The sequence below is a fragment of the Camelus bactrianus genome, chromosome 3 (genome assembly GCF_048773025.1).
Source record: "Camelus bactrianus isolate YW-2024 breed Bactrian camel chromosome 3, ASM4877302v1, whole genome shotgun sequence".
In the NCBI taxonomy this organism is placed as follows: domain Eukaryota; kingdom Metazoa; phylum Chordata; class Mammalia; order Artiodactyla; family Camelidae; genus Camelus; species Camelus bactrianus.
The window spans coordinates 33,488,135-33,500,315 of NC_133541.1; the positions used below are offsets into that span (position 1 = coordinate 33,488,135).

The window sequence follows — 12,181 nt, forward strand, 5'->3', positions numbered from 1 at the left end:
GTGTTCTCTAGGCCTAGAAGCCTAAGCGTCACTGACAGAAATGGACAGTCACGAATGATTAGTAGAATCAGTAATCACAACAAGTAGAATTCTGGGGTTATCTATATTACTCAATACACATACAACCATAACTAAGTGATTTTAGCACATATTTCTGCTATTTTATGTATTTTTAAAAGTACATCTGAATCCCAGACAATTATATTATTTTAAATCTTTATTTAAATCTTTAAGTCTATTTCTAATCTTCATCCTAATTCACTTACATGATTATTCAACACCAACACCAAAGTTATTGCTCAGAACAAAGAACCTTTTTAAGAATAAGTATTTCAACAATGAATGACTCTTCTACAGAAAAAATAAAGAATACTCATTCTCCTTAGAACTATTACTCATAAAATCTTCAATATTCATTTTCTCAGCCTCTGCTCATATCTCTCAAATAACCAGGATTGTATGATTTTTAGTAAGGTATATTTTCTTTTTAAAAAATAACAAGGCTAACACATTCCAAGGGCAATATATGACATCTGCTCTAAAATGACATAAAAAAAGATCTGTTCTTAAACTGTATTTCTAAACAACCATTTTTAATAGACTATTAAATTTTACAGTAAATAATAGATGTTGGGGATGGAGAGGTACAAACTTCCAGGTATAAAATTAAAATGTCACAGGGAATGTAGCATACAGCATAGGGAATATAATCATTAATATCATAACAACTTTGTATAGTGATAGATGCTAACTAGACTGATCACAGTGATCATTTCGTAATGTATAAAAATATCGACTCCCTATGCGGTACACCTGAAACTAATATAACATTGTAAGTCAATTATGCTCCAATGGGTGGAAAAAAAAAACTGACCACAAAAAGGAAAATGAAAGAATCTGGCAAGTTATGAATCATCTTATTTGGCTCAAATATAACATTATCTGATTTGAAATGAGATCCCAAATGGTTTTTGCCATTTTCTGAAGAAAATAAAGATTAATGGGCAAGAGTATATGCAACTCAATGCCATTAGAATTTTCCTAAAAGCTATTTCTAAATGGTCAACACAGTGGCATTCTATACCAACTTAGAAGATAATACTGTTGTATCTGGAAAATCTTGCCGATAGAAGATGTATTAGAAGTTTCCCAGTGCTTATTGCCTCAAGAGTGAACTTATTTCCTAGAGCACCCACAAAATCTGCTGAGGCACAGCAGGGCTTCTGCTGCCGAGACTTCCCTGAGGATATAAAGAAACCAGAACAGCACATCACTTACAGGGCCCAGCCTTCACAGACACAGCTGCTTAAGGAATTCTGAAGATTGTCACGTGTGTACTTAAAGGATATTCTTCTTTCTCAAATAGTTCACACCCTTACTTCTGTTTCAATTTTACTTTCATAATAACAGCTAACACTTACATAGCATTAAGAAGCAGACCATAATTTCTAAGCACTACATATCTAGACACTATATACTCATAATACAGATATAAAATATGTATCTTCCCCACAACCCAGTAAGATTTATATCTAAATTATTTTCTCTATTTTATAATTGAGGAAACTGAGGCCCAGATACTGGGATTTTAACCCAAACAGCCTTGCTCCAGAGTCTGTGTTCCTAACAAAACTGTAAGTCACCTCAAAACATAGTCTGTTTTAAAAAAGTAAAATAGTATTGAAGGATTGAAAGAACACGTAAGCTTTGCTCCATTCCTTTCACTCTACACACCCACTTCCTTAATTCAAACACCCTAATTGTTTCTTTTGACGTTTAACTCATATTTCAAAAGGAAATTGATACATCAACTTTAAACCCTACTAAGTTCCAATTATGGCAGATGAGGATTTAGCTTTTGAGAATACCCAACCTTCCTCTACCTTTCCCCTGTCCTCCCAGAATAACTGGACAATAATCTTTGCTTCAATCAGTCAACCTTGTTTACATTATTAGGACCAGGTGTTATTCCCTGCTGAGCCAATTGTTTTTTCTTTTTCTTTTTTTATACACCTGCAAATCATTCTGCAGTTGATAAAGGTCTTTTGTTTATTCGTGTAGTCAATGTAATGGATATTTATATGAAAGTTGTAGATATCTGGTTCCAGATGATCTGTGCAACACTTATTAAAGTACTTTTCAAATGCTGATGTTGAAGGCCTTTCTCTAGAGCCCTCTGTCTAGACTGATTTCCTTCAAGACTAGCTACTCAAGAGTACTCTTTCAAAGTTCTTCTGTGTTGGATCCCATATCTCATCTTCTGCTTCACGTTATTTAGTGTAATTCCTTGTTTTGCTGGAGCACATCATCCAGTAGCTTTGTAAGACAGGATATGTGGGTGGTTAGTATCAGAGTTCTTGAACTCTGCATGCCTTTATTTAATCTTCATATTATGGCAGGTTATACAGTTCTTTCAGAAGTCGCTTTCTCTCAGAACTTTGTAGACTTTGTCACACTATCATTTAGCTTACAGTATTTCCCACTTCTTGGTATGTAACTTTCTCTTTGAAAAGGTTTTTTTTTTTTTTTTTTTTTTTTTTCCTGATTCAGTAGTGTTCTGAAGCTTCTGTGTGATAACCTCTGGTGGGGTTTTTCCTTTTATGGTGCTGAACACTCTGCTGAGTTTCTCAGAAAAGACAGTTCACTCCCTGCTATCTGGAAAAGTTTGTTTCAAATTTCTCTGTTAATTCTGTATACCCATTTTTCATACTATATTCTTATCCTGGAATTCTTTTTATAGACTTTGACCTTATAAATTATCCTTTATTTTGCTTATGTTTTCTATTCTCTTTTTCTTCTTTTTGCTCTAATTCTAAGGGTTCCCTATACTTTCTGTATCAACTTACTACATCCTGGGTAAACTTTCATAGCATATTGTCTTTATTGTGCAGATAAAATATTTTCCAAAAGATATCATTTTTAGCGTATCTTTAAATAATGTTGAATTTCCCATTATCCCAAATGCTTCTCTGCTCTCTCGACTTTCTTTTGCTGTTTGGTTAGTTTTTCTCTTTTCTGATGAAGACTTTTCTCAAAAGTCTTGTAATCTTTTGCTTTCAGATTATATCATACAATGTAATACCAAAATATACATACGGTCCCTATGTACATAGGTGAGGCTTTTAGCAAGGTCATTAGGTAACAAATAAAAAGAATTTTTACTGGAAGACCTTGAAATGTCTCCCACTGGAAATATTCTTCCCCAGTTTGCTGCCGGGGAAGAACCGACCAGATATGAGTGTTCTAATGTTAGGATTAAGAGTTCTGTTTTCACTAAGGAGACCCTTATTTAAGCCTCCTGGTTTCAGCCTGGTTTTCCTGGAAACTATTTCTTAACTGGTCCTTTCATGTCCTGAACCCTACTATGGCTCAACGATGAAGAACTGTGCAAGAAGAATAACTTCTCCATTAGCTTTCTATTTTCCAAAATGCTCTGAGATCCCTTGTTTTCTTTCTCCTCTTTCTTCTAGTCATCTGTGCATCTTTGTGTTTTTTCATATTACTTTGGGATGGCTTCACAAGGGAGCAAAAACAAACAATTAGGTGTAACAATGTTTCCCTGCAGGTTTGGAGAATGATTTATACTGTCAGCCTTGTTTCTTTTTAGGTGAAAGACTGGAGTGATTCAAAGAGCTGAACTCCTGGCCCAGTTCTTACTGTCTATCTATGTCACCAGGTTCATGCTGCTTCATCTCCCTGAAGTTTCATTTAGTCATTTGTATACTGGGCAGGAAAATGTAACAGTTGGGGCATGTACTTGCAGGTGGCAGCAGGGAGGAGATGCCAGGCATTGCTGAAGGCAAAGAAAGCTTTCTTCATCTGAGTTTACTAATGCTAAGAATAAATGTGGTATACTCTGGTTGGACACTAATTCGTTGTCTGTTCATTCCGTAATACTTTTTAAAAGTCTGTTATGTTGACCCAGCAATTTCACTTCTAAGAGAAATGAAAATACATCTCTGCACACACACAAAAAATGGTATAGCAATGTTCATTCCAGCAGCATTCATTAAGGGCAAAAGCTAGACACAATCCAGACATCCATCAGTTGAAGGATGGATAAATAAAATTTGGTATATCCATACAATGGAATGGCATTCAGCAAAACAGAAATAGAGTACTGAAACATGCTACCGTACAGAGGAAACTTGAAAACATTAATGGTAAATGAAAGAGGCCAGTAACAAAAGAACACATATTGTATGATTCCATTGATATGAAATGTCTAGAATAAAAAAAAGATTTAGAGAGGCAAAAAATAGATTAGTGGTTGGACAGAGCCGTGGAGGGAGGAGGAAGGAGAAGATAGAAACGAGTGCTAATGGGTCTGAGGTTCCTTCTCGATAAAATTTTCTAAAATTGATTGTGGTAATGGTTGCACAACTCTGTGAATGTACTAGAAAATACTCAATCATACCCTTCGAATGAGTGAATTGTATAGTAGGTGAATAATACCTCAAAAAAACCTGTTAAAAATAAAGCCTCTGAGAAAGCTTACTAGGAAAAAAATCTATTATGTGCATTTTTTAAGGCATTAGGAATATAAAACTGAATACTATTAATGAAGTCATGGAGCCTAAGTTCTAGTGGAGGGACATACATAAAATATAATTATAAATTTTGATGAAACAGGAGGCCCAGACAGAAAATAAAATGGAGGTGGAGGTGGTGAAGGTGATCACCATGATTAAACTGAAATCCAACTGACCAGGAGAAATAAGATATGATGCAGAATGATGAAAAGTGAAAAGAGAGTTGCAAACAGTGGAATTAAATGTCACATCAAAATCTCTGTGCTAGGAGAGAACTTAGCAGATCCTAGGAGCCGAAAATTCACCCAGGTAGCTGAAAACTGAGGGAGTGAGTGGTGTGTGATAATGGTGCACAGACAGGCTGAAGCTATGCAAGCTCTTGGAGCTCACGTAGGGTCTATCAAATGTATTCTAAGAGTTGTGGGAAGCCCTTAAAGGGTTTTAATCAGTGTGATAACATTACTAGACATTAGATAACATAATGTAAGATCAGACTTGCTGCTCTATGTCCTCTGTGATGAAAAGAATGAAGGACAGTTTTGACTTTCTATTCTAAAACTCCCTGTGTATATCTGAACAGGAACATCAACCTTAGTGAACCAACATCACTTATAATTTTAAGAAGTGTCTCAGCTGGTGGCAGTATTAATTGGTAAAATCAATATGTACAGAATCTCCAAAATGTTCATAGCCAGTATTTCTATTCCCTACTCTCTGCTCAGAATATAATGAAGAGTAACGTTTGCAGCAGCACTGTTTATAATACTGAAATACCGGAAGCAATCCTGAACGTTCAAAATTTGTAAACAGTTGCTAACTCTATGTGTGTGTACTTGGCCTTACTTCTTTAGAGTTATAATTAACATCTTGAAAATAAAAACCAGGTCTATGTAAATAAGATGGTCAAATTGTAAATCTAAAGCATGCATAATTATACTACTTTGCTTTAACTGAGTAGTTATTTCTTAGGTGAAACGGTTGAAGAATATTATGAGAAAATTAACAAATAAAATTGAAAAGGGTCATGAAATGAATTTTTATCACTCAAACTTCGGTGAAATGTGTCAGATAAATGAGCAATTATCATATGTCCCTTGTATACAGATGTCCCTTGAATAGTTTCTCTCTCTCTCTCTGTCTCTCTCTCACACAGACACACAAACATACACAGAATAGAGCCAGGAAGGTTTATTTTGCAAAAACAGAAAATTCCAGGATGAACCAGGGAGCATCACCATTTTCCTTGATTATTTTTTTCTGGAAAAAAAATGTTAAGTTGTCCATCAAGATGCCTTCACAAAGAAAATTATTTTTAGGAGGGAAGTACTTAGAGTAAGTGAAAACAGTCTTTTTAACTAGTGCATGCAGATTTTTTTCTTCATTACCACTACCTCTGCTCCTAAAATATATGGTGTCAGCTTAATTCATAGTTTGCTACTTCTGTACCCAAAATGACAAAATGAAAATTTATCACAGACCCCGAACATGTTCAGCACTCCTCATGCAGTGCTAACAGTCTGCCATAACTTGTACTATACTTTCAAAAAACTCTATTTCAAAGTCCTCATCCTAAGCCCAATTTTTGTCTCCAAGTAGTTAAGTCAATTATCTGAAGAATAATACTCAGAATGGCAAAGTGCTCGTACCAAAGGCACAGATATATTTTGCTTGCTTCATACTCACTTTGGGACACAGGTTCACTGAGCGCAATAACGCAGAATAACTGACACTACTGAAATTGTTTTCTGGTGATATTTTGGTGCTATTTTGGTTTGTGGTTTTGTATCAAGCAGATATAGTTTAATTAACTTCCGTTAAATGAGCCTACAATAACAAAGATAAATAATACATGGTTCCTATGTATTTAAAATTCTTTCACTATTATTCAACATACAAATTTGTAAATACAAGTCCACATAATTAAATATGAATTGGTAAAAGTGTTTTTGCCCAAAGACTCTTAATTTACACCAAGTCCCCAAAAGTAGGTTTAAAGGTAAGGTTGCTCAGGAAAAAAAATGGAAAACATCCTATAATATTTTGATAGTATAATCACTATATTTATTAAGTGCAATTAACTAATGAAATATTTAATAAAATTTGAAGTTTTATAACTTACACATATACTAAGAAAAAATAATTGAATAAATTCGTACTTCCAAATCTTTCCAATTATTCCACTTTAACTGGGCCTAACAATTGCTAAACCAATAAGAACTTAATTGAATTTAAAAGATATAAAAAGTTTCGCCTAACAGAGAAAAAAATAAATTCTTATGGTTAATTTTGGCTCTCTTTGATACGGAAAGCAAAGAAAAGGAGCATTGCTGGGAGAATACAGAGTGCATTCAGCACAAAGATAACACAACAGTAGGCTAATTAGTCCTTAAACCCCAGAAGGCTGAATTGTTTTCTCATGAGAAGCTCCTAGAAACAAGCGGTCTCTCTCTGACTGACTGTAATATGAAGGAAGCCTCCCCTCACTAATGAACACATCAGTGACCTCTGACATCAGCACAGTCGTGGCTGCAACATGAGGCAGAGGCAGCAGGCCAGGACCAGCAGCATCTTCGGGACGTGACTTCGGTCTCTAGGGTCCTTGTATCCTTACGACACAATAAGCTTTTCACAGTTACTCACACTAATTGATGAAAAGCAGTGGAAGAAATAATGAGTCAAGATATAAAATCTTCTCCCTTACCAGAGGCAAGATGTTGGCTGGCAATATATATGGAATTGGAACATTATTTTTAAAAAAGCACTTATGTAAGCATGATCCAACAAAATAACGTCAGAATCCCTGAAACGGCAAATAGTTTGTTAATAAATTTTTCTAAGATAAATTACTCACATGATAATAACCATCCACAGAAGTGTTCCAAGTAGTCTCTCAGTTCATTTGCGTGATTATATCATAGTGAAGGACTGGCTATGAAAGCACAGTGTTTGGCCAGGGTCATTTTTTTTTAATTGTTAAATGAATGAAAAGTACAGTTTTAACTAATAAACATATAATCACTGTTAGTAACCTCAAAATCATATTTAACCTTCAATTAAATATTTATGTGGGTATGTTGTTCACAGGGAACTCAGTAAGCCCAAGACCATGTCCTCCCCACAGAAAAATCAGTGTAAGTTTACTTTTTAAGTAACTATATTTTCCCTAGTTTGGGTGACTATATACCATGGTATAAACAAAAGCATATGATATTTTTACTCAATTCTGCAGCATCCACCCAGTTATTTCCAACAGCACTGATAGTATTTGACTCCTCTTCGGTCCCTGAAGGTTTCTAACATCATCCTCCCCTGAGGAGGAAGGGAAATACAGCGCCTCTGCCCTACTTACACCGGATGTAGGAGAAAACTACCTGCCAGCCACAGCAACAGCACTCCTGGGCCCAGGCCGGCGAGAGAGGCACCGAGCTAGCTCTCTGGGAGTCTCAGGGCCAGAACAGCCTGCCTCAGAAATCAATCACCCTGAGAAGGGACACTAGATCATTAGCCGCAGTGTTACAGTCCTGACGTGCCCTGGAGCGGCAGGGCCGGCTACACTCAGCAGTGTGGGGCTGACCAAAGAGCTGACCGACCAAACTTCCCTGGTCATGCAAAGGCTTAGGGTAGTGAAGGGAAAAAAAAAAGTAACAACAACAATAACAAAAAACCTGGGTATCTTTAATTTCTGGTATATTCCCCATCCTCCATGGAAATATATTCTTAAGTGTCACTTTCCAAGTCACTAAATCGTTACTGAACATAAGTTTGGCATTGTAAGCACTTCCCTTAAAGTGTCTTCATCAGGAAAGGGTCCGAGGTAAACAGATCATGACCATAACATTTCTATTATCTGGGTGATTACTCTCATACTGCTTTTCCTTCAGGGAAAAATAGACTGCCAGAATTGTTGTCTTTCTTATTTTTGCTTTTTTGCATTACATTATCCTGACATGTCATAGATTTTGGGAAATCTTATATTGGTATTGAGATCATACAAAAACATTAATGATATAATAAGATTTAAATATCAACATATGCAAGCAAGTATTTATATTATTTCTTTAGTTTACTGTTTTAGAAAACTGGTGTAAACAGTAATTGTGCATTTCAAAATTTATTTTTTTCAAATTCTTTCCAGTTAAAAATCTAAATCATAGCAGTTGTTTAATTTATATCTGTCATTTTCTTTTTCCAATTATGCAAGGGAATATCAAATATTCCAAACTACTACTCCATACTGGAGTTTGTTTAGAGTTTTAGCTCACTTTTTAATCATCTCCCTTTTCTTTGAAATGCATGATAAAATTGAACTATCAATTGATTTCAATTTCTTCTCGTTTAGTAGTAATTTTTCATTTTAAAAGAGACATTTTGTCTCATATGAATTACTTGGGAAAAATGTGGAGAAACTTTCATTTCATGAATTTCATTCATTCAAAAGATTTTGGCACACTATTCCAATTCCTGAAAGGTGGCCCTATGTTTTTATCTAGTAAGTGACAAAAGATTAATTATTTGATCTATGTCACCATTTTGAAAAAGCATAGTCTTTTTTCACATTGTTCAAGAAACAAAAGTATCATATGTAAGTAACCATTTGAGTGTGAAATTAAATAAACAAAGTTTAGTATTTTATTTGCATGTAAATATTGAACCACATATATTTCTGGAAATACCATGCTTACTTTTGTTATTAAAACTGAAGTCTGTTTCCATGTAAAGTTTTTTTTTTCATGAAAAAAACTGTAATATGGATTGCAATATACTTCCATTGAAGATTGAGGTAGTGATAGTATTCAACATTTGGCTTCAACCTTTAAAATTCTAAAGAACATGACAATATTAGAACAAGGTCATTCATAAGTTTACTTCTGTAAGTATCTTTCTAATGGAGGAAATATGTTTGATTATTTAGTAGATACTTTTAATATGAACGTTCTTTCAGTCAAACTCTTTATTTTCCATGGACTATAAATGTTGTTAGTTTTTCTAAGTCCTCCATTGGACTTTGCCATGTGTTTTTGCAAATAATAGCCTTAAAATTACACACTTCCTAAAACCCATTCACTCGATGCATAAATAATGGAAGTACTTATATGCGTGTGTATATATATCTCAGAGAAGGTGATGACAGTTGCTCCAAGGTTTCCTGTGGAAGGGGTGTGGGTTTTTCTACAGCTAATGTCATTCAGTACTGTGGACAGCTCCCATTAAGGTGTGGAGTTTAAGGCAATTTTCCTTAGTTTCTAAACATAATTCAAAACAATGCTTTTTTATTGCTATGTATGTTTACTGTTTAATAGCCGCCTATTAAAACTGCTTAGTTTGCACAATACTCTTTTTGTTGATTCTTTTTCTTTTTCGAACCAGTTAAGCTAAATAAACGGATAAATCCACTCTGAGAGGTAGGTGTGGGTGTGTGTGTGGGTGTGTGTGGGTGTGTGTGTGTATGCCTGTGTGTGTGTGTTTAATTAAAAGCCCAACCTTATTCAGGCGCTAATATAACGTGAGTGCAGGGTGTTCGAACGCTAATAAGAGGATCTGCTTCACGACCTTCACTTGATAATCTCTGAAATGCTTATTTATAACCGAATGAATATTTGCGCGACAAATAAGATCAGGAAACGTCTTAATTTTAATTCGCCGAAGCAGAGTTTCCCTGACAGCTCTCCTGCCCTTGTTTCTGAGCTGGAAAACTGAAAAGAGATTTCTGAAATAGACTACAGCCAAGGTCAAGAAACGGTGTCCCTCTGTTTCAGGAAGGGGGCTCTGGAAACGCCCCCTGTCTCCGTTTCAGGAACTTGAGGCTTCCTGTCACGCTCCTGCCCCACCTGGCAGCGCCAGCTCCACTTAAATCTCAAGTCTGGGACTATCCAAGCGCAAATTACCCTTCCTCAGCCTGCCAGCCACTATTCTGAAGAAATGCACTGAGGATACCCAGTGCCTATAAACAGATGAAAAACAGATTAACACTCCCCAGGGACGACAGAGGCTGGAACGGCTAGGACCTGTGAGTCACTGTCTCCGGTCGTCCCATCCTCTCCTCACCCCAGGAGCGCTCTTTTTCCCCTTTGGAAGGGACCCACTTCTTGGGGGAGCAGTGCGAGGAAGGGTGGCACCCCAAGACGACTTTCTGGCCACTTCCGTAACACTCTCATCACCGAAGTAAAAGTTTCCCCGCACAACTTAGCATCTTTCCATTCGGTGGTCACATGGCCTTCTTTCCCGATCTGGCCCCAAAGTTCCCAAGGCAAAGGAAGAGAACCTCCCTGGGGTTCCCGGGCAACAGGAACTAATTAGCCAGCCCATCCTGGGTGGAAACTAGTTGGAGAAGAGTCGAGACCGCCGCCGGAGTAGAAGCCTCCGGCAGCGCCACCCGCCGCCCGCCCCGCACCCCCTCCCCGCGAGCCCCGGGGCGCCCCCTCCCCGGAGCGGGGAAGCGCGTTTGAGGGCGCGCCCGGAAGGGAGGGTGGGGCGGCGACAGGGAGTCCTCACCTGAAATCACTGTAAGGGTGGATAATCCAGAAGCCTGCAGTTTTAACCCTTTCCTGCTCCTTCTCTACCGCCTTCTGGCTCCCAAACATGCGGAGGGAGAATTTGTTGACCCCGGGCTGCAGCATGGAGGTGAACTGCCGCTGCATGAAGCCGTACTGCCGCCGGGGCCCCTCGGCGTCCTCGAAGCCCCCGGCCGGGTCCTCGCCGCCGCCGCCGCCGCCGCAGCCGTCCACCTTGAAGCACACGGAGTTGCCGTGCTCCTTCGCTCCGGCCCCGCCGCTCCCCGGCGGGGTGCCCAGGCGCTTCTCTGCCGCGGCCGGCCCCCCGCCCGTCGCGGGCGCCTTGGAGGGGAAGACGCTGTTACCATCGTCCCGGCTGTTGGACGAGTTCAGCTTGCCGCCTCCTTCCATGCCCGGAGGACGCGGCCGGCAACGGCGCGGGCTCCAGACTCGCCGGCCGCCCGGCGCCGGGGACACGAAGCGGAGGGGGCAGGGGCCCGAGCTGGCGGCCGCCGAGCCTGGCTGCCCGTCGCGGCGGCGGCGGCGGCGGCGGCGGCTCCTGCTTCCCGCCCGCGCCGCTGCTCGCTGCGCGCCTCGCTCCCGCCGCCGCCGCTGCCCTCAGTGGCTGCGCTCCGGGCTCCGGCGCGGCTGGTGCTGAGGCTGAGGCTGCCCGAGCGAGGCGAGGCTCCGCTCAGCCCTCGCGCGCCAGCGCCTCCCCTCGGCTGCCCTCTGCTGGCCGGAAAGGGACTCTCCCCGCCCGCACACGGCACGCTCTCCCTCCACTCTAGCTCCACTTCTGCCCAGCGTGACATTGAACTGGGGAGCCCTCGGACACATTTATTTGTACATTTTGTGAGAGACTCGGTATATGTTTGCACGAAAAAGGAGAGAGAGGCAGAAAGACAGAAAGACTGAACTACCGGCTGTATGTTCGTCCAAGAGAAACAAACATCCCTGAACTCATTGATACCTTGTCACGTTGTCTGAACGCCTGTTTGAATGATGTTACAGATATAAAAAGGGGGAGAGGCTGGCTCTGCGTGCAGAAAATTCACCGTAAAGCTAGATGTACATAAGAAAGTAAAGTTTGACTGGATGATAAATTTCATGAGTAGACGCGAACCTGTGGGGGTGGGGGAGGATACACGTGCACTTGAA

General features: G+C 39.4%; 1 protein-coding gene across 1 annotated transcript in view; it reads right to left on the reverse strand.

Annotated features, from left to right (window-relative positions):
• HCN1 (hyperpolarization activated cyclic nucleotide gated potassium channel 1) overlaps window positions 1–11,556 on the reverse strand; it is a 325,439-nt gene extending 313,883 nt beyond the window's left edge. The window contains exon 1 of the mRNA XM_074357958.1: window positions 11,025–11,556. Within this exon, the coding sequence (XP_074214059.1) occupies window positions 11,025–11,434 (410 nt within the window). The 5' untranslated portion in view covers window positions 11,435–11,556. The remainder of the gene's footprint in view (window positions 1–11,024) is intronic.
• Between the last annotated feature and the right edge of the window lie 625 nt (window positions 11,557–12,181).